The sequence below is a fragment of the Silurus meridionalis genome, chromosome 18, assembly GCF_014805685.1.
Source record: "Silurus meridionalis isolate SWU-2019-XX chromosome 18, ASM1480568v1, whole genome shotgun sequence".
In the NCBI taxonomy this organism is placed as follows: domain Eukaryota; kingdom Metazoa; phylum Chordata; class Actinopteri; order Siluriformes; family Siluridae; genus Silurus; species Silurus meridionalis.
The window spans coordinates 18,220,676-18,246,305 of record NC_060901.1 but is presented as its reverse complement, the minus strand read 5'-3'; the positions used below and the strand labels follow the sequence as shown (position 1 = coordinate 18,246,305).

General features: G+C 39.3%; 1 protein-coding gene across 3 annotated transcripts in view; it reads left to right on the top strand.

Moving 5' to 3' along the window:
* LOC124401636 (calcium-activated potassium channel subunit beta-4-like) overlaps positions 1 to 24,994 on the top strand; it is a 33,971-nt gene extending 8,977 nt beyond the window's left edge. For 2 of the 3 annotated variants that reach the window (XM_046874066.1, XM_046874064.1), the window contains 2 exons: positions 14,981 to 15,108; positions 23,720 to 24,994. In XM_046874066.1, coding sequence (XP_046730022.1) covers positions 14,981 to 15,108; positions 23,720 to 23,888 — 297 coding nt within the window. In that variant the 3' untranslated portion in view covers positions 23,889 to 24,994. Of the gene's footprint in view, positions 1 to 14,980; positions 15,109 to 20,608; positions 20,662 to 23,719 lie in introns of all 3 variants that reach the window. The other variant, XM_046874065.1, reaches the window with a different exon arrangement.
* The last annotated feature ends 636 nt before the right edge of the window (positions 24,995 to 25,630 follow it).

Here is a 25,630-nt window from a genome sequence, read left to right as displayed (position 1 = left end):
TTTTTCCCCAAAATATTTCGACTTGTTTCCCAAAATATTTCGACTTGTTTCCCAAAATATTTAGGTTTAATTCTCAAAATATTTTGACTTTATTCTCATAATTTTGAATTTATCCTATAAATATTTTTACTTAATTCTCAAAATATTTTTTTTTATATATTTATTTTTACATTATTCTCATAATGCATATTTTTAAACAAACAAACCAGACTTTACCAGGTTGAGACAAGCTAGCTAGCTTTGGGGTTGACTGACCTCTTCTCATGATGTCTAGCTTTTCTTCAAAATGGATTTTTAAGAATGTCCGAGACCAAATCATTTCTCTTCCTCCTTCATCCATTGTGGCCATAAAACAGTCTAACTCTGATGTATTAATGTGTTCAGTGCAGTACAGATGTGTTTTGCCAGTTGAACTTGGCTGTAACAGTTTCCCTCTGACCAACCAATCAGAGGACGGACAAATGCTGACGGTAATGTGAGGCGGATATGAATTCTGATTGGTTAAAGAAACTGATTTATTTCTTATTGAGACTTAGGTAAAAGGGCCAACAGTCTTGACTTTGAAGGCCCTGGGCAGATTAGATTGACATGGCAGCACATAGAGGCTGACATCTGATTGGACAAAAAAAATCTAACATCTACATTGTATGTAAAACTGTACAAAAGTTAGATACAGTTTTTATACAGTGATTTAATGGTGTAGTAAAGAGTTCAGTAGGGTGATGGTGGAAGGAAAAAAAGCCGTCCTGGAACCTGATGGTTCTGGTGCGTATGGTATATTTACTCTAGGTGGGTCATTTTCAGCTGGAAAACCCAAAGTGAGGGCATTACCCCCTGTCCTGGGCTGATGGAACATGCTAGCATTCTACCTTTCTTTTACTGAAATGTAAAATAGTTTGGCAAGTTGTTAGCCCACTCTCTTGCCTGAAGATGGAACTACGGTGGAAAGTAAACAATTAGAACGAATACTTTTCTCAGACAGGGCTAACGTTAACAGCAGCATAAACAGAAGCCATGGATGTAACCACAGTGCTTTAATTTCTTTCTTTCTTTCTTTCTTTCTTTCTTTCTTTCTTTCTTTCTTTCTTTCTTTCTTTCTTTCTTTCTTTCTTTCTTTCTTTTCTTTTGTTTATTTGTTCTTTCATTAAATATTTACTTTGTTCTCTCTTTCTTTATTTCGTTCATTTGTTTGTGAATTTTTCCGTTCGTTGTTTCACTTTCGCTCGTTCTGTTTTCGTTTGTTCTTGTTTGCCCGTTTGTTTGTTTTTCCTCCATTTGTTCAATCTATGTTCGTTCGTTCTTTCGATTATTTGTTCCTACTTTCGTTCTTTTTTGTTCATTTTAAGTTACCTTAGTTCATCCTTTTGTTTTATATTGTTTGTTTGTTTTGTTCTGTTTGTTTCTTTTGTTTGTCCATTCATTTGTCCTTCCTTCACTCCGTCCCTCATTCGGCCTGTCCTTTGTTCATTCTTTTGTTCAATATTTACTTTGTTCATTCTTTCTTTTGTTTTGTTCGTTCGCTCTTTTTCCGTTCGTTGTTTTTCCGTTTAGTTTTGTCTGTTCATTGGTTCTTTCTCCTGTTTGTTAGTTCTTTGTTCGTTCGTATGCGTTCATTTTTCTTTTGTTCATTTGTTCTTCTTTTGGTCTTTTCTTCGTTCGTTCTTTCAATTTTTACTTTGTTCGTTCTTTCTTTGTATTGTTCGTTTGTTTTGTTCGCTCTTTTTCCGTTCATTGTTTTTTTTTTATTCGCTCGTTCTTTTTCCATTCATTGTTTTTCTTTTGCTCGTTTTTCTGTTCATTTGTTCTTTCTTTTGTTTGTTCGTTCTTTGTTTATTCGTTCATTCTTTCGTTCATTTGTTCCTTCTTTCATTCTTTTGTCCGTTAATTCTTAGTTTTCTTTTGTTCATTTGTTTGTTTGGTTGGTTCGTTCATTTGTTTGCTCTTTTTCCGTTCGTTCTTCTTTTGGTTGTGCTGTGTTTGTTCTCCTGTTTGTCCGTTTATTTGTTCTTTCTTTTGTTTAAATGTTCTATGTTTCTTTGTTCTTATTTTTCTTTTGTTCATTTGTTCCTATTTTCTCTCTTTTGTCATTCTCAGTTTCCTTCATTCGTTTGTTCTTTCTTTTGTTTGTTTGTTCTTTCTTTTGTTTCAGTTTTTCGTACGTTTGTTCTCCCTTTCATTTGTTCTTTCATTTATTTGTTTCCTTTTTCTTTCTTTTCATCTTCACCAAGCACGTTATCATCATCAGGATTCAGGTGAATCTGAAATATCATTGGAAAAACTGGGCCTAAAGAACAAAAGATGTCCAACACAAAACACATTCACACACACATTCACACATTCCATCACACCTAACGCCAATTTTTTATAGCCAGACCGCCTACTAGCATGTTTTAAAGAGATGAAACCTATACAAATCTATTTGGGTTCATCCTGGAGAACATGCCAGACAATACCAGGAGTTCCGCAAAAGAGCCAATTTCCTGAAAGTCTGTCTTTTTTTTTTTTATTTCTGAAGAAATGAAGTTTCCTACTAGAACCGCTGCAGTGTCCGTTTACTGATTATAACTCCGTGCTGATGCACCAAAAGACAACGAGTTCCTTATTGGTAAATCTGAACCTGAAGTAGAATTTTAATCATATCCTCCACATCTACTTTATGCAAAACAGCGTAAGGTTTCTTGCAATTCTGTTTTTTCTAAAAAAAAAATCTAAATGAGGTTAATCTCGTTTCGCTACCACTTTTTCCCCTGAAATATTACAACTTTATTTTCCTAATTTCTATTTAATTCTCCTGATTGATATTTTATTTTTCTAATTTCGGTTTTATTCTTCTAATTGCGACTTTATTCTTAAAATTTCTATTTAATTCTCCAAATATGGCGACTTGATTCACAAAATATTGCGACTTGATTCTTGTAATTTCTATTTTATTCTCAAAATATTTAGACTTCATTCTTAGAATTTTGGTCATTTTTTAAAATATTTTTATTTTAATTTTTCTTAACGTTCTACCTTATTCTTTAGAACATTCCGATTTGATTCTCGTAATCTTCGATATTTAAAAAAATATTGCGACTTGATTCTCCAAAAATATTGCAAATTGATTCACAAAATATCGCCACTTCATTCTTGTAATTTCGATTTTATTCTCAAAATATTTAGACTTCATTCTTAGAATTTCAGTCATTTTTTAAAAAATTTCGATTTTATTCTCAAAATTTTCGCCCTTATTTTCCAGAACATTTTAAAACATTTTTAACGTGGCGCTAAAACGCTTATGTTTTAGCCAAGATCGTTCTCGTCATATCGGGCGATAGAGCCGTGTGTCTCCGGCGTAACAATGAAATATGTTTTCCTACCAAAAGCGTGAACGAATTGGAAAAGAATAACACCCTTGTTAATATCATGAACAGCAGCTACGCTAATTCCTCTCTACTGCTTCTCTTTCTCTACCCATCCCGAGGTTGCGCCAGCTCCGGTTGTGTCCCACAGCATGAAGATTCTGGACCTTCAAAGAAGTAGATGCAGACCTTGCAAACATCAAGAACCATCTAAAGACGTACCAGCGCCATTTGGATCCCACTTCATCTAGGGTTTGGAATTTGGACCTCTTTTAATGTTTCAAGGTTCTGGCATGAAGAAGCTGGTGTGGAATCTATGATGATCTCAGACGTTTAGCAACTTTATGAGAATTTACACTCACACTCTTGATATCACCCTAATGAGGATGGGTTCACCTTTTGAGTCTGGTTCCTCTTAAGGTTTTCTTCCTCATTCATCTAAAAAATAGCCTCTTGACTTGACTTGACTTGACTTGACTCGACTTGATTCGACTCTAAGGAGTTTTTCCTTGCCACGGTCGCCCCAGGCTTCATCATCAGGGATAAATATTCACTTTTATTTTATTTTTTAAACATTCACTTTTATTCTTAAGTTCTGTGAAGCTGCTTTGAGACAATTTGAGAAATCAAATTCGAGGTCATCTTCTAGCAGAGGCAGGACCTGAACATTACTATACTAAGTGATCAATGAGGATTTACTAATGGATCTTCAACCAGCGGTATGGGACCCCTAGGGGGTCCACGGTGGTACTGCAAGGGGTCGGCTAATTAAATGTTGAATACATTTTTGTAAAAAACAAAAAAACAACAACAACAAAAAAAAACTGGTTATACCAACAAAGAAAATATATTTCAAAAATATTACAAAAGTTATATATAATATTCAAGATAACAAGTTCTATTCAACTGAAAGCTGATGTCAAAAGCAACATTGAAATCGAACAAATGTAGCCGATTCGACTGCAAATAGACTCTGTGCAGTAAACGACTTTACCCAGACCAGAACATCGTCGTAAATATCATAAAAGGAAATGGTTTGTTTTGGGTCTGGCGCTTTTTTTTTTTTTTCTTCCTCCTCTCACCTTCCAGAGACATGCTGCTAGGCGGATTGGCAACGCTGATGAGTGTGAACATTTGGATTTACGTACTCTCAGCGAGCCGTTTAGGATTTGGAACGGGGGGCTTCTGACTCATAGGTCTTTTAACATCAGAAAGCTTCAGCGAATCAGAGCGTGGAGAGAAATGTGCCGAGTTGATGAACAGACGCTTTAAACGCCAAGTCATTTTTCAAAAAGCCCAAACAGGATTGCTTGATTTGGTGTGTGTGTGTGTGTGTGTGTGTGTGTGTGTGTGTGTACCTCTGGTAGGAAACGTTTCAGCATATAAAATGTAATCTGTGTGTTTGGCCGATCCCAGTCGTTACAGGACAGGAATGAAAATCAGCCCCATTTTATTTCGTTTGTTTTGCTTCGTCTGCACTGGTGCAGTGATTCATCGCAACATTCCCCATTTAGCAGATGCGACACTTCACAGCTCCTTATCCGAGACAAATCATCCCCTGGCCAATCGCCTCATTTAAGACATTTCCATAATGGCACCCATTATGAATATACCCAGACTGGGAGTCCAGAAAGTACAGTGGAACATCCGGTAGCCGGACCTGCTGCCTGATGTGCTTTAAATCCACGTGGTCATTTGGAAAATCGGTCTACGAGCTACAAACTTTTAAAAGCACAAGCGTCTGAAATTCCTCCCGAAAACATCACGCAGCATCCGGCATCATCGTGCTTCAACATTCCAATCCAGAACCACTAAGGATAATTCAATATTGTCTTTTTTTATTCCTCCCCTTTCATTTCCTTATTCTGTCTTTACTTTTTTCTTCTCTCTTGTCTTCTTTCCATTTCCTCTTTCCTTTTTCATTTCCTCTTTCTTTTCTTTCCCTTTCATCTTTCTTCCTTTCCATTTCCTCTTTCTCTCTCTTTACCTTATGTCTTTTCGTCCCTTTCCTCTTTTTCTTTCTTTCTTTCTTTCTTTCTTTCTTTCTTTCTTTCTTTCTTTCTTTCTTTCTTCTCTCACTTTCTTACCCTTTTCTTCTTTCCATTTCCTCTTTCCTTTTCCTCCTTCCAATTTCTTTCTCTCTCTCTCTCTCTCTCTCTCTCTCTCTCTCTCTCTCTCTCTCTCTCTCTCTCTCTCTCCTTTTCCATATCCTTTCCCAATCCAAAACAATTTACCCTTTTCTCCAATTTCTTCTTTCCATTTCCTTTTTTCCTTCTTTCCATCTCCTCTTTTCCTTCTTCCTATTTCCTCTTTTCCTTCTTTCCTCTCTCTCTTTCCTTTTCCTCTCTCTCTCTCTCTCTCTCTCTCTCTCTCTCTCTCTCTCTCTCTCTCTCTCTCTCTCTTTCTCTTTCCTTTTCCTCTCTCTCTCTCTCTTTCTCTTTCCCTTTCCCGCTCTTTCTTTCTTTCTTTCTTTCTTTCTTTCTTTCTTTCTTTCTTTCTTTCTTTCTTTCTTTCTTTCTTTCTTTCCCAATCCAAAACCATTTATACTTTTCTCCCTTTTCCATTTCCTTCAGCATTCCAATACAAAACCATTTGAATTAATATTGAACTGAACTTTTTCCAGTTCTTGCACATTTACCTTTTCAAACCAGGTCCATTTGAGAATTTTCTGTTCTCTTTCCTACCCCCGACTCCTTTTCCTTTCTCTTTCGTTTTCTTTCCATTTGTGCTTTCCATTTCTCTTTTTATTACCATTTTCCCTACTCTTCTGTTTCCTTCTCTTCTTTTTGTTTCTTTTCCTCTTTCTGTTCCTTTCCCCAGGAATTGACCTCAGGGGCAAAGAATTGACCTCAGGTCTGGTATTGAGGTTGTCAGGTAATTCAGCTGACCCCTACATGAAAGCAAGAGCAGTGCTGTCAAAGTCTGAAAAAGAAGAGAACCTGGTGATTCATTCTTTTAAAAGCTGCTGACAAGTTGGATGAAAGCAGAGGGCACTTTTCTGGCTTTTCGCAGAGCTCCGCTAACTGCAAGCAGGGCAGATTCAGCTGAATGTTTGACCTTGTATGTGTGCTGGCTGGCAGCCAGAAGGGCATTTCGTTTGAGATACGAGGAAAATGATGAGATCGGCACATTGGAAATGGGTTTGTAGTTTGGGCATCTTCTCCTATTCTTCCTGGCAGTTCCTTTCAAGTGTAATCAGACTAAATTGCGGAAAGTGTTACAATCTACGTGTCTCTTCACAGTCGCTAAGGAACTTCCGATGAACGAGATGAATGCTCAGAAGGCACTATGAGATATCATGCACAGGATAATGGCTTTAGAGTCTAATGAAGATTTATAAATGTTGTTTTATTGATGTCTTTACACCAAGATTGCAGACGCCTATGCAAACTGTTCTGACATCTATGGAAAGTTCATTCCACCACCTCAGTGCCAGAACAGAGAAGAGCCTTGAAGTACACTTACCTCTTCCCCTAAGAAAAGGTGGTACAAGTCGAGTAGTGCTGAAGGATCTCAGACAGCGTGGTGCAGTGTGAAAAGTGATTAGGTCTCTGAGGTAAGAAGGTGCTGGTCCATTTGTTAAAAATAAATCTACAAGAACGAGCCACATTAGGTGAGAAGGACAGTTGATTGTTCATAGTTACCCTGAAGTTGCGAGCAGTGGCTGAAAGGGAGAGCAGAGAGTTATGAAGAGATTTTCTTAGATCCTGACCTGGAGATGAATCACCTGTTTTGCTAGGGTTGAGTTTTAATTGATGAGCACTTATCCATGAAAATATGTCCACCAAGCATGCAGAGATCCGAGCGAAAGCTGAGTCTGCATAGGGCAGATGTTACCTGGTATGAGCGATCTTCCAGGTAGGAAGCAAACCATTCCCAAGCTGCTCCCCAAATACCGAGGGTCCTGAGGGTACACAAGAGAGTCTTTCCTTTTCTTCTTCTCTTTTCATATCCTTTTTCCTTTCTTATTCTTATTTCCTTTCCACTCTTCCTTTCTCGCTTTCTCGTTTCCTTTTTGCTTCTCTTTTCCTTTTCTGTTTTCTTTCCTTTAACTCATTTCCTTTCCATTCTCTTTTTCTCTCTCTTTTCCTCTCAGAATGAGGCTCATTGCAGCTACACTGCTGATGATGCTGTATTTTTTTCTTTTTCTTCTTTTGGTTTGCATGGGGATGCACTGCACCTCTACTCCTTGATCTTGTTTTTTAAAAGTAAAGGATAATGTCTCAGGGATTGTTTCCTCAGCTTGTCTGCTTCAGCTTTAAAATGCTGTAAGTTTCCTTTCAAGACAATATTTTCCATTTCCCCCCTTTTTTTTTTTACAAAGATTCATAACCGATCCTCAGTCAGTATAGTATTGATTTGCATATCCATTAGAATAACACTAGTGCACGATGAAGACCTTCATATCAGATGCTCTTTAAATTCCTGGGTGAAACAGATGTTTCATTTGAGACAATTTAAGACGATTGTAATCTTTTAGAGGGGAATTCGGTGGAAAGAAATGGTTCAGACGTATTTCGCACACATTTGAGTTCCACTGGGGAAACCTGAAAGCCAGTGTGCATGGAATGAAGCAAATAAGTCTCTGCTCAGTTTCCAGAGAAGCCAAGCTTTTGTGTTAGCAGGGCTAAAATAAACAACACTCATTCAGCCATGAGAGATGGTGACACATGATCCAAATAGCAACCCAGAAAACAAAACAGAATACAGATTCTATCATTATATCAAAAGTAAAAAATTAAAAAAGCTTTTTCCATGACACTCAAAACTGAGCTCAGGTGCATCCGATTTTCCACTGATGATCCTTGAGGTGTTTCTACATCTTAATTGGTTCACTTGTGGTAAATACAGTTGATGGGACATGAGTTGGAAAGGCACACACCTGTCTACAGAAGGTCCCACAGTTGCATGTCAGAGCAAACCAAGCCATGAAGTCTAAGGAATTGTCTGTAGACCTCTGAGACAAGATTGTATCGAGACACAGATCTGTGGAAGGGGACAGAAAGGTTTTTGCAGCATTGAAGGTCCTAGTGAGCACAGTGGCCAATGTAAATGGAAAAGGTTTGGATCCACCAGGACTCTTCCTAGAGCGGAGTCGCCAGGTCAACCTGAGCAATCGTGGGAGAATGGCCTTAGACAGGGAGGGGACCAAGAACCTGATGATCGCTCTAAAAGAGATCCAGCATTTCTCTATGGAGAGAGGAGAGCATTCCAGAAGAACAACTATCTCTGCAGCACTTCACCAATCAGGCCTGTGTGGAAGAGTGGCCAGACAGAAGCCACTCCTCAGTAAAAGATATATGACAGCCCACCTAGAGTTTGCCCAAAAAAGTCATCTAAAGGACTCTTAGACCATGATTGGAAACAAAAAAGCAAAGATTGAATTCTCTGGCCTAAATATCAAGCATCATGTCTGGAGGAAACCAGGCATCGCTCATCACTAGGCCAACACCATTCCTACAGTAAAGCATGGTGGTGGCAGCGTCATGCTGTGGGGAGACTTTCTTGATGAAAACTTGCTTCAGAGTGCTCTGGACCTCAGACTGGAGCAACGGTTCATCTTCCAACAGGACAACGATCCTAAGCACACATCTAAGATAACAAAGGAGTGGATACGGGACGACTCTGTGAATTACCTTGAGTAGCCCAGCCAGCGCTCAGACCTGAACCCGATTAAACATCTCTGGAGAGATCTGAAAATGGCTGTGTACCAACGTTCCCCATACAACCTGTACCTACAACCAAAATGTACTTTACTTTAAAAAGAATTTCTATTTGGGTCGAGCACACACACTGTTCTAAACGTGTTTTGATTGGTGGGATCTACTTATCACTAACATACAGTTTAACATCAGTTAAAAAGCAAGCAGAAAATTTTGAGAGGAATAAATGATTTGCTTTAAGCACCTTGATGGAGAAGTATAGAAATGGTCAGAAGGAGTTACATTGTGCTTGTGGATTTAGAGAAAGTGTACGACAGAGTGGAGAGAGGAGTTGTGGTATTGTATGAGGAAGTCTGGTGTGTCAGAGAAGTATGTGAGTGTGGTACAGGACATGTATGAGGACTGTGTGACAGCAGTGAAGTGTGCAGTAGGAACGACAGACTGGTTCAAGGTAGAGGTTGAACTGCATCAAGGATCGGCTCTGAGCCCTTTCCTGTTTGCAGTGGTGATTGACAGGTTGACGGACGAGGTCAGACAGGAGTCTCCGTGGACTATGATGTTTGTGGATGATATTGTGATTTGTGGTGAGAGTAAGTAGCAGGTTGAGAAGAACCTGGAGAGGTGGAGGTACATGCTGGAGAGAAGGGGAATGAAAGTCAGTAGGAGTAAGACAGAGTACATGTGTGTGAATGAGAGGGAGATGATTCGCTGTGGTGACCCCTAATGGGAGCAGCTGAAAGAAAAGAAGACGATATGATAGAAAAACCTCCTGACTTGAACTCGCCTGAACTTGCTGAAAGTCACATTCACAAAAACTGAGGATTTCTTGTCTCGTGACAAAAATGATAATAGGAACATTAAAGCCATAATAAATCAGAGTACTTTGGATACTTGAGTACATTTCAAGACAAATACTTTTGTACTTTTACTCAAGCAAAAGTTTAAAAGGAGCACTTTTACTTTTGGTGGAATAATATTTTACCTGTTTCGACCATATCGTCTAATTGAGACACAGCCTGTCATTCCAGTTGATGACCAGTAGGTGACGCTGGCAGGATGAACAGGCAAGGTTTTGTGTCAGTCATATCATATAATAAAATAATAATATAATCGTCTTACTATAGTTCCTTGATTGGTGCTTTGGTTTTTGAAACTTTCTACCCTAAAATACATCATTTTACCAGACACTAGTCTTCTACCATGCAGCTATCGCCAGTTTTTCATGTGGCGTAAAGTCGCATTTGAGAGATCTGAGGCTCGAGCTACACACACTCCACGTGCCCACATTGTTTTTTGTTGGTTTAGGACCTTTGGCCCTGCGGCAGTCTGAAGTAGATCTATTTATCTTCATGCGTATTGCTTTAGTGGCCTCTCAAGACAGCTCCCAGATGGTGATCCAGTTTGAGTGATGAAGCTCATCTTAACAATTCAAACAGAAACTGCCGTGTGTCAGAAGAGCGGTATTATTGATGGCTACTTCTAATATGCCAAGAAAAGTTACAGGGAAGAACAACAGTATGACTTGAGTGAATAAATAATAACCAGAGCTTTACTGCCGAACAACAAATCATCAACCTGCCTGTGCTACATTTTATATTTATATATTTCTCTGAAAATATCTCAAAATACAGCTATTATTGTCTAAATTACTGGCAACCAAAGTGAGTACACCCTAAGTGAACATGCCAAAACTATGTCCAAAGCGTCAATATTTTGAGCGAGTACTATTGTTATCCAGCACTGCCTTAATCCACCGGAGCTGCACAGGTTGTTGCTGGGATCCTCTTCCACTTCTTCAATAATGACACCAAAGAGCTGCTGGATGTTAGACACATGGTGCTTCTCCACCTTCCGCTTGAGGCTCCCCACAGGTGCTCAATGGGGTTCAGGTCTGGAGACATACTTGGCCATGTCTTCTTCACCTTCAGGTTCCTCAGCAAGGCAGTTGTCATCAATGTGTTAGGGGTCGTTTTAAGATACACACGTTTGTCTCGTCCTGTCAAGCAGACAAATGCATGAACATGATGAATAGGACATCAGTATTAGAGATAAACGCAGTAGAACAGAGCACTGAATCACTCGCAGGAATCCCAATGCACACATCAAGTCTCCTTTCACTGAAGCCACAACTGCACCACCCGCATACATCATCTCCAGCAGAAGCATCGATATTAACCTCATAAAATGACCCTGTGCATTTTTGCTGTGCATTACGGTTTTCCTGTGGATTTCATGAGCCCTAATGGCTCACAAAAAATCTGAAATGTTCTGAACTGTTTGGCCGACCTTTCCTCATAATGTCCAGTTTTTCTTGAAAAGTTAATTTTGTCACTCAACCAAAATCAATTTCTTCTACTGTGTTAGCAGTAGTCAGCAGTAGTCAGCAGTGTCTTGAAGGACAGGAGTTTAAGGGAGTTTAATGGAGATATCCCCTAGGGGCTTAAAAGGCTGTTGGGCCAGCACCTCCAGCACCATGGAGAGGTCCCATTATGGGACTAGACTTCTGGTGACCAGTAAATGCACTTTGAGCTTGTGCAGTTTGCTACAGATGCCGGTCGAGGTCTGACTATTGTGCTCCCTGACAGTCCAATCAAAATGCAGACGTTATTGGACTCCTGCTAGAGGGCCCCGGAGTCATTAACTCAAAATCTGATTGGTTAAACGACCAGCTTTATGCAGCATGAACTATATGCTGCAACTTGTAGCAGTGCATCTGAGAGAAATTGTGTAAAATTAAGAGAATAGATGATCTGGGAATAATTCAATACATATTCATAACGTAACATTTCAGCTTTAACTCGCTGCAAGTTATATTTAGATGTGTTAAACAACTGAGAACATGACACTTTGTTTAAACCCACCAATTTTTCAAGTCATCAACATGTGACTTATTGCTCAGGTGTACCCTGTATCACTGACTGTTTAAACAATGAATAACTGCGAAAGTCTACTCTTGGGTGAGGCCTGGGTTTTGCATGCGAAGATTAAATTTGTGGGTAAAAAAGGATAAACCAACATGAAAACCAGAGCCCTCTCTATTTAAGAATAGCTAGTTTTAAGGCTGAAGAAAAAAAAAACTCAAAATGGGCATGTCTAATACAACAATTTGGAAAATTGGTGAAGAAAAACCCAAAAGCAAGTCAGTAATATCACCAGCAACCTGAAGGTGTTACTCTTCACTGTTTGAAGATGAAAACAATATATAATGATAGCAATATACAGTAGATTGAAATATATAAATCACTCTGGCACCAAGTTTAACCTCATTCTAAAAAAGAAAACAAGGTGTGGAGAAGGAAAGGATCTGTTTATGATCCAAAGCCACATTTAATATGATATGAGAGACGATTTGAGAGATGGTAGGATATATAAAATTATATAATATAGTGATCCCCTGCTTTATGGCGGTTCGAATCTCGCGCTCTTGGTTTATGCATTTGCCACAGAACTGATTTGTTTGGCTGATTTTCTCGGTCGCTTGCTGATAGCACGATCAACACATTCGCACCCCACATCGTCACATATCGACGCTGTGGATGTTGCGTCCGACGGCGTCCACATCCGACGCCGAGGGTACCCCTTCGCCGCTTTTCAACGTGCGGGACGGAAACCCTTCGTTGCTTTTCGACGCAGATGGACGGGACCCCATTTGCGGGTTACGGTTAGGGTTTGGGTTAGGGTTAGGGTTCGAGTTAGGGTCAGGGTTAGGGTTTGGGTTAGGGTTAGGGTTAGGGTTAGGGTTACGGTCATCTTCAGAATTTTATGAAATTTTAAAATTAGTCCTATACACTTATTATGATAGATAATAAATTATTAAGTGTATAGGACAGCGATCTGCATTGAAAAGCGAAGCACAGGGGCTCCCATCCATCTCGTCGGCGGCGAAGGGTTTCCGTCCTGTCGTCGAAAATCGACGCGAAGAGGGTACCCTCGGCGTCGGATGTGGACGCCGGCGGACGCAACATCCACAGCGTCGATATGTGACGATGTGGGGTGAGAATGCCCTGGCACGATAGACCAATAAATTATAGGGAATTGTTTTTATGTTAAAATAATGAAATCTATTAAAAAATATATAATTATTACTTATAAAATGAATATATTTAGTAATATTTATATTAACAGCTATGAGTTCCATCAGTACTGAGCCTGTTCCAGGAGCAGCCTTGCAACCTCAAGCCTCCATACTACCTCCACCATGCTTTACCTGTTTACTTGCATGCTTTGAATCATGAGTAGATCCTGTCTTTCTCCACACTTTGTATTTTTATTTTTTTTTCATTTTATGCGAGTTGATGCGTGATGTGAGTTTTGCATCTTGTAGTTTGGCTTATATAAGCATTGTGCTTAAGCCCTGGACCCTGAGCTGGAGCTAGCAAGCTTTCTGAGAAAACCAATTCAACAAAACTGTTTTTTTTTTAGATAGCAGTGATCTTTACACCCAGCCTCTGCGATTTTGTATCGGCTTGAATATATTCTTTTAACACTTATACATATTTATATATTCAGTACACCCTTCTTTTTGAAGCAATGTACTGCCACATTTAGACTTTTAGCACCAAGGACAGATATGCCAAAGACATAGAATCTTTCCTGGAAGGCGAAAACGGCTCCTTTTCTCCAATTATTGGCAAACATTATGATGCTGAACTTCAAAAAAAATTCTTCTCTGAAGTGAAGAGGTTTCTGATAAAGCCTGGTGAATACATTGATGAATACATTGACAAGACTATACTCAGACTTATACACAATAAGAAGATGTTTCAACACTTTTTTATTCTTTGCCATCCATAATCTGGATAGAATTTAAAAGACGGACTATATCTAGCCATATCTAGTTTTCACACACTCACACATGCCCGTGTGTTATGATATTCAGAGTGTTAAGCAGGTCTTTGTGAACCCAGCCTGCACCCTGCACCAGTTACGCATTTGCTCACATGCTGCCCCTGTCCTCGGATTTCCATGGTAACCTGGTTGCCCTGGTGAAGCAAACTCAATCAGATATCTGTATTTTTTTTTTCCCCTTCAGCCCAAGGGCCCTGATCTTTAAAAACCGAAGCGGTATCACACACCCTTATTCCAATACGGTGACTGTATTTCAGATTGCCATCATTTTACCACACACATAATTGCAGGAAAACTATGTACATATGCATCTTGATCACTTGATCACAATTTTGAACAATTTCTGGCTCAATTCATCAGTCAGTATTTCCATATTTCCAAACAGGATATTGTGGTGTTTTTTTTAGCACTCTACAAACTGACCAAAGAATATGAGTGTTCTTATCTCTAGACATATTTTAGCTATGTAGGGTATATGATTAATCCCTTTATCACAGGGCTCAACTAACTTTTTTTTTCTGTGAGGGCCACATCATTTTCACCTTTCTTTAATGGGGGTCAGTCTGTAACAGACAGGTACATGGGCTGGAGTGACTACCAATATTATTGTAGAGATTTTATGATGATCTGGATTGATTTGGCCTCCAAATGCTAGATTAGTTTATTATTTTGTTTTGCACCTTACAGACAAATGAGCATTACATTTTAAGATACATCACCTATTAAAAATGCATTATTGCTATCATAATGAGATTTTTTTCCTTGCTATTAAATAAATAAAAAAACTACCGGTATCTATCGGTATGGCTTTTTGCTGAAAAAACAAGATTTCCAGCGATCAACTATCAGTGCCTCGACCTCTAGTATTAAATAAGGTACTTTTGGTTGGAAGTCAAACTTTATTGTTAAAAATAGATAAGAAAATATATAAAATATATTCAAAATATGTCTCTGGCATTGAGCAGAGGGCCTTTCCAAATGTGTGGGACCGTAGTTTGGGGACCCTTATTTTAGGGAATTTTTCACCTGTTCATATCTGTTCCTTGATGATATTATTACTATTCTTTCTTTCTTTCTCTCTCTCTCTCTCTCTCTCTCTCTCTCTCTCTCTCTCTCTCTCTTTTGTAGTGTTCTTACGTTCCCAAATGCGAGCGAGATAACCAGAAGATGCGAGAGGACATCCTAAGGTTACAGCACTACTGGAGTGAAGAGGGAAGTAACCAGTCCTTCACCTGCTTCTTCAATCCCCAGAGGAGGTATGGTATCTCACTCTCATCACACACACTTCTCTCTTCCTCTGAGTCTCGGGAAAAAGCAAAAGTTATAGTAAGACTGCTGAGTGTAATAAAACTGTACTGAAGATTCATCAAGAGAAAAAGTAGGCCAATGTTCTTATAAGTCTAAAAAAACTTAATTAGCCGTGACTTAAGTCTTAAACACATAGGATTTGCTGTACATTAGCTATCCGTAGTGATGGACCAAACCTAGCGGCAGCCAACTAGCATGTTTGTTCTGCTCTTGCATAAGAGAACAGACCTCTACCTGTACCAGCAGGTGTCAGCAGTCTGTATTTGGTATCCAAACAGGTAAACTGGAAGAGTTGGAACCGTTAATATGTAAAGTGAGCAACATTTACACCTGCCAGGATTAAGAAAGTAAGAAAGAAAGAAAGAAAGAAAGAAAGAAAGAAACAGACAAAGCGCCTTGAATAGGAGAAATTGTGGATACTGCAGTGCTTTTCTTTTTCATTAAAATAATCCTTTGGTCAAATGAGGTGACAAGAGAAGTGGCAAAATGTGAACAAATATCCATATGTTCCTGCTTTAATTCATTGTTCGTCATTCGCTATGGTGACTAACCGATTGTAGTTCTCTTTCTCGCCTGTGAGCCCTGCCTGACACTTTGCTAATGCTCTTGTGGCTGAATGAGCATAAAATCTATTGGAACATCTACCCATAAGAGTGGAGGCTATTAGGACAAAATGTGGAATGGAGTGTTTAAAAAGCACATACCTACAGTATCTAAAGCTGAGGAGTACACAAACCTTTGTCCATATTGTGTATATTCTATTGTTTTGAAGATGCAAATGCTGGACGTTTGGAAATTGCCATTTTACAGACCAAAACTTATTTAATTCTAACGATTTTCTATTAATTCACCATTAATTAGCATTAAACCAATCAACAAAAATAAATTGCCTTTCCTTTTAATGTAGTGGTAGGAAAACCTTTTTTGTCCAGGTCGACCTTGAGTTTTGTCCTATTAAAAAAAATATACACAGACATGACAAGAAAAAAAGAAAAAGAAAGGTGCTTAAAACTTAAAACATGTACTTGCACAGTAAAATTGTTTCGTCACATATCCCATGTTAGGAAACTGGGGTCAGCCATGATACAGTACTGTACATTACCCCTGGAGCACTGAGAAAAAAGGCTCTTGCTCAAGGGGCACAAAGAGTTGCAGCTTGGCAATACCGGGGCTTGAAACCCTGACCTTCTGGTCTATAACCGAGATTTGACCTACAGATCAGCAATTCATGTTATTAAATACAGCTCAAGTTTGGCCAAGAATCTCAATGTAGACAAAATTGCAACCCCTGGAAACAGATTTCAATAAAGATTTGATGGTTCTTTTTAAATTAGATCTTGAATTCAAGATCTTGTGCTAGTGAAATATTCACTACACCATTTATAAACACTGCAGAACCAAGTATGTAATTTGTAGGGACATAGAACACTAACCAGTCTTCAATCCTCCAGGACAGATTGATGCACTTATAACCTGTAGGAAAGATCGAAATTAATTTCTCGGGTTAAACATTTACTGTGTGATCCTGGTGAAAAACTCTGCTGACTCATTGTTCTCCAGGTGACTCTTTACGAATCTTTATGTGGGATACCTTCGGACTGCACTGATACAAGTGTAATTTGCTTGTTAATGCTGATGTATTGCTTTTGGCTCAATTGCTATTTTCAAGGCTGAACAGTTGGTCTTTCACTCCCAAAATGCACACCGAGCACTTTATAAGTCTGCACCCAAAACCATTTGCTTATACAAGCCAGATCAGTGGATGTTCAGTATTCACCTTTTGTAACTCCACATACAACAAACCGAACACACTTAATATTTATATCTGAATGAAACTTTGTGGCACACTGTAGCAATCCATTCAAGTGTAGTTACACTCCATCCACATCCATTATAAAATCCGAGTCCAAAAATAGCAGTGTTTGAATAACATAGCACTCTGCGGCTGCTATAAAAAGGGGTGACGTGGCAGGCGTTATGAGGTCTTTTCCTTTATTTTCATTCAATAAATTGAAAGGCTGAACAGCTTCATTTCAGTGCCACAAAATAAACAAACATTAGAAACAAAAAAATATATTTTTTACTCTCATGGGACCTTGTCCTCTTTTTGATGAAGAGGTTATAGAGGAAAAATAGAGAAGAAATGAGTCATTTACAATGCTGTGGTCTAAGCAGTTCCTTGTCACCCGCTGGTTGTTGCACATCTTTTTCTTTACCTCCAAAGTCAACTACTGGAGGACCAGTTAAGCCCCTCAAAACTGCCCTGATTCCCTACATACAACCAAATTATTATACCTTCCATTGTACCATTACACCATTGTCCAGTGGGTAAGTGGTAGCTCAGTGGTTAAGCCTCTTGAGCATGATCGGAAAGTCAGGGGTTTTAACCTCGGTATTGCCAAGCTTCCACTATTCATGCTGTTAAACATGGCCCTTAACCCTTGGTGCTCCAGGTGGTGCTGTAACATCTCCGATCCCAGAGTTGACCATGTCCCTGCTGGCACCATCATGCCACTAATGACATGCCTGTATAAAAAAACTTTGCAATTTAGATCAAACCACAGGCATGAGCACTTCTTCTTTGGGTTCCTGCCCTTGGCATGGTGGGTGGAACTCACCACATAGAACCTAAGACCCAAAATCACCAGGCTGGAACCGTGCTATACCCTTGCTCTTCTCCATCAGAGCCCCCCCATAGCATAGCATCCACTACAATGTTCCCATGCCGGAGGTCTGGTTTAGCTTCTAGCTTGCATCTGGCTGGGCCTTGAATGGATTGGATGCTGATATTTAGCCCATAGAAGTGAAAAGACTATTTTCCAAGACATCAAACAAAAACAACTTGCACTCTGTCCATATGGTTTATGCACACAAATATGTTTGGCATGGTCTGCATTGATAACCGCATTTAACTCAAACCTGCAAAATTTGCCTCATGGGCTGGAGTTGCCCTTTAAATGGTCAAATTAAAATATAGTCTGTACTTAAACACTATGAATTATTGTCTTAGGCCCTAGCACCTGGACACCCAAGAAATGGTACCCCAAAACCAGTAAATAGTCATGAGTGATGGGAACCACTAACATAATGCTTCCCATTCAAAACAATTTATATTCTAGAATGACTACATTGAAAGGTAGCCCTGATTTCAGTGTGTCAAAGGGTAAAAACTTATTTTCCACTGCAAGATTGCCACATTGGGGTTCAGGTCCATGCCAATATCAGGCTCCATAAAAACGCACCTCTGACCCAATAGTTCCCACTTAGGCATAGGTGCAATAAAAAAAAAGGGTAATTTAATTGATTTCTGAGGCCTGAACTGATTTCTAAAATTCTTCCCTATTTGCATTTTTAGGATACATATAATTTAGCTTCTGAGGGCAGGCATTCCAATTCAAATGTTCCTTTTTCAATAGGCACTTGATAGTCCTAAAGTAAATAAATAAGTCCAAAGTGGATAAATTCGAAAACACTATTTTCGCATTGCAATATGGACTGTGAAAACAAAGGCTTTAGAAAACGAGGACACATTTTTAGTCACGTGACTGTGCCTTCCCTCGACATTTCCGCTAAGAGCCAGAAAGTAAATAAAAGCTGGATTCATGTTTAATGCTTTGTTTATGCACAGTACAGGGATGTAGTGTAAGCATATGGATGTAGTTTATTCAAGCACTCTTTGGACTGAAAATTAGGCCAGCAGCCAGTAAAAGGCAGCGGATGTGGTGGGGGAGTGTTGAGCACCTCATTAAGATGACATCTTCAGAGGTGCAGAAAGGTAATTGGTAACCTTCATTGTCAATTAAATATAGTAAAGTAAACGGTACATATATTGAATCATGAAAGTAGTTGTGTAAAGCGGTAAGGTTACTTATCTTTGGATACTCAGTAAAACTAGCCCAGAAAAATTACTTAAGTACACTATTAAAGTACATTTATTCAAATACTTTACACCACTGTTGTCTGATGTGCAGCAGTGCTGGTGAAAGAAAATTTGGCTAACGAGGCCTGGAGCAGACACCCTGCCTCTCAGCCTTGAGAGCACATTTGACAGAGAATAGTTTGTCTATTCACAAATAGCTTTACTTTCTTGTAAATTGGCCAGTCTCCAAATACAGGACTGCTTCGAGATGTCCCATGCATTATCCAATCCGGTCTGGGTTACTGATTGGAAAGGCGGGGGGTCAAGCCCTGGTATCGCCAGCTGTATTCTGTTCTCCAGCTATATCATGGCTTACCCTGCACTCTGATCCAATATTTCTACATCCCTGGGATATGCAAAGAAATACCAATTTTTATGTGGGACCAATAAAGTATTTTAAAATAAAATGAAAAATACAAATATGCATATTTCAATGCAGATGTTCTGTCCCCTTTGGCAATGCTGAAGATTCCTTAAACGGTTTTGGTTACAATATAGCTTTAATATTGGAGTAGCTAATAACCTTTCTAGAAATGCAAATTTGTATTGTTCACATTTGATTGTTTTGGTTCTGTCACAAATAGAGTATTTGGAATCAAAGCTATGAGACTCAATTCCAGTGCTATTGCAGTGCCATATGTGGTGTTATTGCTAGTCTAAAAGAAAAACAATGCATGTTGTTCCCCAGTCCATTTCAGTGATCTTCAGCATCACCAACATTCTGAAACTATTATTTTAGAATATCTTATTGAGCCCACAGGAATATTGACCCCAGCTCTGGGATATGAGCAGGGTCAGCCATGATACAGCACCCCTGGAGCACAGACAGTTAGAGGCCTTGCTCAAGGGCCCCAAGTGAGGTAGCTTGGCGATACCGGGGGTTGAAACACCAGTCGTTCTGATCAGTAACCCAGAGCCTTAACCATTGAGCATTGTGTTGCATTGTACTTGGTTCGTTATAGAGAACAAACGATCTGATTGGTTTGGATTGGATTAAATATCCCAACAAAACATCTTGTTTTCCTTCACACTGAACTGAACCAACCCCAGTTTCCACTAAATATAAATCTGATACAGACTTGCCCTCTACTGAGGCATCAGGTGTGTTTTATTACTGTGTCTGGCACCTTCATGACTCCTCTCTACCCACTGGGCTTTCTCTTTGCAGAATGAGCTGCGCCCCAGCATCATAAATGCTACTTATCAACACTACAGGCCTCCTGGGTGGAGGCAATATGTGGAACCGGGGTATACTGCAGTTTGTTGAGAAAATACACCCTGGTGGACAAACTATTATCTCGGTTGCTTCAGCAATATCTTAAGACCCTTTGCTGAAATAGCATTCGATTTAGCAGTCATGCCTCCCATATTATCCAGTCGTAATTCGACTCGCTGACCCGTGGGAATGGTTTCTTGCCTCTTTCTATTGTCGGCAGTGTTCTTCAGGTCAAAAAGAGTAATCCGCCGTAATAACTAATAATAAACCATCCCCAAAGTGGCTGAGCTTTTCATTTCGTTTATTTGATCAGCGATCAAACAGGAAGCCTGGAAGAGGAATCTGGGCATGCTTCGCTTCCAGAATGTAAGTGATGTTCTACATAAATAAATTTGTTTTTTTCTCCAGGACCGCTACAAAACCTTTTTCAGCCTCCTAACAGTGTCCTACTTTCTTGTTAATATTCTCACTTAGGTCTTTTAGTCTGCATTCAATATAGTTGTAGCCTTATAGCAAAAAGAAAAACATCTCAGTTTTGACTTCTAGAAATTTTACCTCATAGTTTAAGCTCATATATATATATATATATATATATATATATATATATATATATATATATATATATATATATATATTTTTTTTTTATTATTTTTTTTTAACGAAAAGCTCACTCTCTACATTGATGCATAGCGTATATTAGCTATCTCAAGCTAAATATTTATAATATATAATTATTTTTTAAGACCAGTGCTGAACTAAAAACAGCACCCAACGATCCTTATGCTTTTAAACAACAAGCTTGTTGGCTTAGCTAGCAAGTTTTTACTTGATTAGTAGTTAGCATGATAGCAAAAACCAGTTTAAAAAGGAACACCTGTACACATTCAGTTATTCGATCAACCAATCATCTGGATGCAGTGCAATGCCTAATAATCGGATTTTTAAAAATCCGATATCACAGACAAACTGAAACTCGGTAGTTAAAAAGAGTGGAAAAAAAATGTCCAGTCCAATCTTCTAGTTTGGGTGATGCTGTGATAGTTTCAGTTTCCTTTTCATGGCTGGCAACGAAAAGATGAATTAAAGCCAGACGTTCTTTTCCTGTTCTGTCTCCGGGAAGACGCAGCTCTAACTCTGCCATGTAAATCTGTATTCTATGGGACTCTCAGGACACGCCTCGTTCTCCTTAGTGTTGCGATACGTCATATTCACGTAGCAGCAGTGGTGCTGAGAGAAATGGTTTAGAGAGAAGAAATCACTCGACATCTAAAATATTGGTCACGAAATATTGGTTACTTTCTAAATAATACTAATAATTATGGATAAATTAATTGGTTTATCAAATATGCAAATACATTCAAAAGGATGCATCGCGATACAAATGGCAACTTTTTAAAATCAATGCAGCTCATTGTTAACTTTTAAGCCATTGCACCGATGCAAATCGTCGATCGCACCATCCCTAGTAGGTACATTTTGTAGTGGTTGAATTCGGACCATCCCCTGCATTCCTGCTACATAATGTACTGTTTATTTAAATATATATTATAAATTTAGCTTAAAATTCAATACGTTTGTGACAAAATACAGTGGGGGGGGAACAACATTTTTCTGAGATTTACATCAGTGTTTGAATTCGCTGACTTGTTTTCATTCCCTTTCCCCCGTATAGTCCCCTCAGCTGCCGTGCGCTATATAGGGATTAGTGAAGAAGTGAACAAGTCAGCAATTTTATCCACACCTTCAGCCAGTGGTCGAACATTTGAATTACTAATGTTGAAATTTTTAAACATGCTCTGAAACTGCTCTATAATTACTGAATACGTTTTGTGTCTGAATGAGTCTTTCATCAAGTCGTATTGTTTCCAGTCATCCTTCATAAGTTAGTACACAGATGTATGGCTGCTCCGGAGAGCAGAGTAATCAGACCTATTCAGAGTTTTCAGATCAGAACAGATTAGCATCTATGAAAGCTAGGTAGACCTGCTGAGATTTGCCTCAAATGTTCCCATTAGCTGCTTCCTGATTTCTTTTCCTGTACACTGCTGTGGTATCTCAAGTAACCCACAGAAAGTGCAAGGCTCAGGGTTCAAACATCTGGAGAACTTTGTCTCTTTGTTCATTTGAACACTGTTTCTATTCACACATCTGTAGATTCTAAACTGTATTTTGTTGAGTACATTTACTGTGCACTGACTACTACTTTCTAGCTGTTTGTCTGTTCTGTCCATCAATCCATCTGTCCATCTATGCATCTATCCATCTATCTATCAACCTGTCCAAACTCACTATCTATCCATCCATGCATTAATTGTTCATCTGACTTTCTGTCTGTGCATCAATCTATCGATCTGGTATTTATTTATTTATCCATCCATCCATCCATCCATCCATCCATCCATCCATCCATCCATCCATTTTCTGAGTCCATCTGTCCATCAATCTATCTGTTGATCAACTGTCCATCCATCCACCCATCTGTCTGTCGGTCAACTCTCTATCTGTCAGTCTGCCCTTCGTCTGTCTGTCTATCTATAAACCTTTTATCCATCCATCCATGCATTAATTGTTTATCTGACTTTCTGGCTGTGCATCAATCAATCTATCTATCTATTGATTTATCCACCCATCCATCCATTCATTCTTGCATCCATCTGTCTGTCTGTCTGTCTGTCTGTCTGTCTGTCTGTCTGTCTGTCTGTCCGTCCGTCCGTCCGTCCGTCCGTCCATCCATCCATCCATCCATCCATCCATCCATTAATCCATCCATCCATCCATCTTTCTTAGTCCGTCTGTTCATCAATCCATCTGTCTGTCAACTGTCCATCCATCCACCCATCTGCCTGTCAGTCAACTCTCTATTTGTCAGTCTGCCCTTCATCTGTCTATCTATCTGTCTCAACTCTTTATCCAACCATCCATCTATCCATCCATTAGTTGTTCATCTTACTTTCTGTCTGTGCATCAATAAATTCATCTGTGTCAACTGTCTATTGATTTATCCACCCACTGATCCATTTATCCTTGCATTTATCTTTTTGAGTCCATCCATCCATCCATCCATCCATCCATCCATCCATCCATCCATCCATCTATCCATCCATCTATCCATCCATCCATCCATCTTCCTGAGTCCGCCTGTCCATTAATCCATCTGTCTGTCAACTGTCCATCCATCCACCCATCTGCTTGTCAGTCAACTCTCTATCTGTCAGTCTTCCCTTCGTCTGTCTATCTATTTGTCTCAACTCTTTATACATCCATCCATTAGTTGTTCATCTGAGTTTTTGTCTGTGCATCAATCCATCTGTGTCATCTATCTATTGATTTATCTATCCATAGTCAGTCAGTCAGTCAGTCAGTCAGTCAGTCAGTCTGTCTGTCTGTCTATCATAACCTTTTTGTGTGTCTTTTCCCCCTGCAGGCCAGATGATGTGCTATGGCAGCGTTCCCATGATGTCAGTGTTCTTCTTCACTGCGTGCTGTGGCCGATGCTGAGTCTGCTGGTCGGGACGCTCATCGTCCTCCTCACCGTCTGCGCTCGCAGTTTGGCCGTGAGAGCCGAGGCCATTCAGAAGCGGAAGTTCTCCTAGGAGCGAAGCGCTGCGGGGACTGACAAGACATTCGTTTGGCTTCTGAGGTGCGCCTGCACACCGCTTGCAAAGCTGTGGAGCATCTTAAGCTGAAACCCATGTGTTCTATGTGGGGCTGAAAGCCCACGAGAGTGTGGGCACTTCTGGCATGGTGTCACTGGCTCTTGAAAGTCGGGATTACTTAGGCCTAGCTGAGGACAATCGATCATTTTAATAGGAGTAGAATTACCCATGCGACGCTTGTTGGTTTTGTTTGTCGTAGGTGTGGATGGAATATAAAAACAAAAAACAAAAAACACAATGTATTTAAGTGGTAATTGTGGTCTATTAAAGCCATATAGACAAATGACATAGGCTACACAAGGCAACATCATGTTGTTCTTCCTCACTTCAGTTTTCAGTGCTCGTCTCGTCGTCTGTAATTTCCGTAACATTCCCTGCATTTGCGTGATCTGTGCCTGTATTAGCTAAGCTTCAGGCTAAGCTCTCATTAGCACTGACTGATGTCTTTTAAGTAGCATTCACTAATGTAGCAAGAAACGAAATGTTGTCCGTTGAGTAGCCACTTTTTCTACCTCTTCTGCGTCTCATTTATCAGCGTTAACGTTCCTCAGTCCAAGCATTTCCCCGTCTTTTAGCTAATCATCAATGATGCGTGTCTGTTTCAAACTGCTTTACCATAGCTAGAGATGCTACAACCGTGACTTTCTTGTTCCGTGAATATCCGCCTTGACACGAGGCACCGCAAGGCATATTAATGTCGCTCAAACACCACAGTGTGGAACAAAACAAATGCTAATATATATGAGGGGAAATTATATTTCCACAGCAAAAAAATTATTAGTGATACAGACTTTGTTGCATTGTCTGTACATTTCCTCCCTCGGCTAGTTTTTAATATTCTGACCCGTAGCGCTTTGTGAATCCCTTTGTCCCGACTAGCCTCGGCTCGAACGTCATCCCACAACGCATAATGAATTTCTCTTCACCTCAAAATGTCCCCTGGAGTATTCGCAGCGCTGCTCCCGAGATCCCTACTTAATAAAAAATAACAGGAAGCAGGATAATTAAGTTTGGGGGGGGATGAGATAATTAAACCATGGCCACTTTTTTTTCCTTTATACAACTACAAAAAAAAAAAAAATGCATGGATTTTACAACAGCTGGGTTGATTTGCATACAGATTTTTGCCCCGCCTCCACTCACTGATTTGTTTGTTCATTAAGAATTAAGTGGAAAAATTTGTGGTTTTTATTTCCCAAATATACAGCTAACTTATAAACTTATATAGTTATACTCACCAACTTATGATAGAGACACGTTTCCCAATGTAACGTCGGTAAAGTCGAGACTTTAGCATACCCAGGAATCGTAAAGAATAGTGCTCAATGGGATATTATAATGTAAATTGGACAAATTACAATACATAATATAGCAAAAATTTAGCAATTTACAGTATTGTATGTACCGCTATATGCGTGGATGAGTGGAGGGCGGAGCTTATTTTTACAATTTTGTCGCTACTCAAGATCGAAAAATTGGCAGTCTAACTGTTGTAACTCGGGGACCCCTTTGTAGTGTGGAATATAATGACGTACAGCGCAGTGTATCTGATTCATAACCAGATGTTCCAGATGATGGATTGATGGTTCTTTGATAAACAAACTGAATCAGTTGATTTTTGCCAATTGGTTACAATAAATCCATGTATATAAAATAGGCTACACATTGGTCAGTGTTTG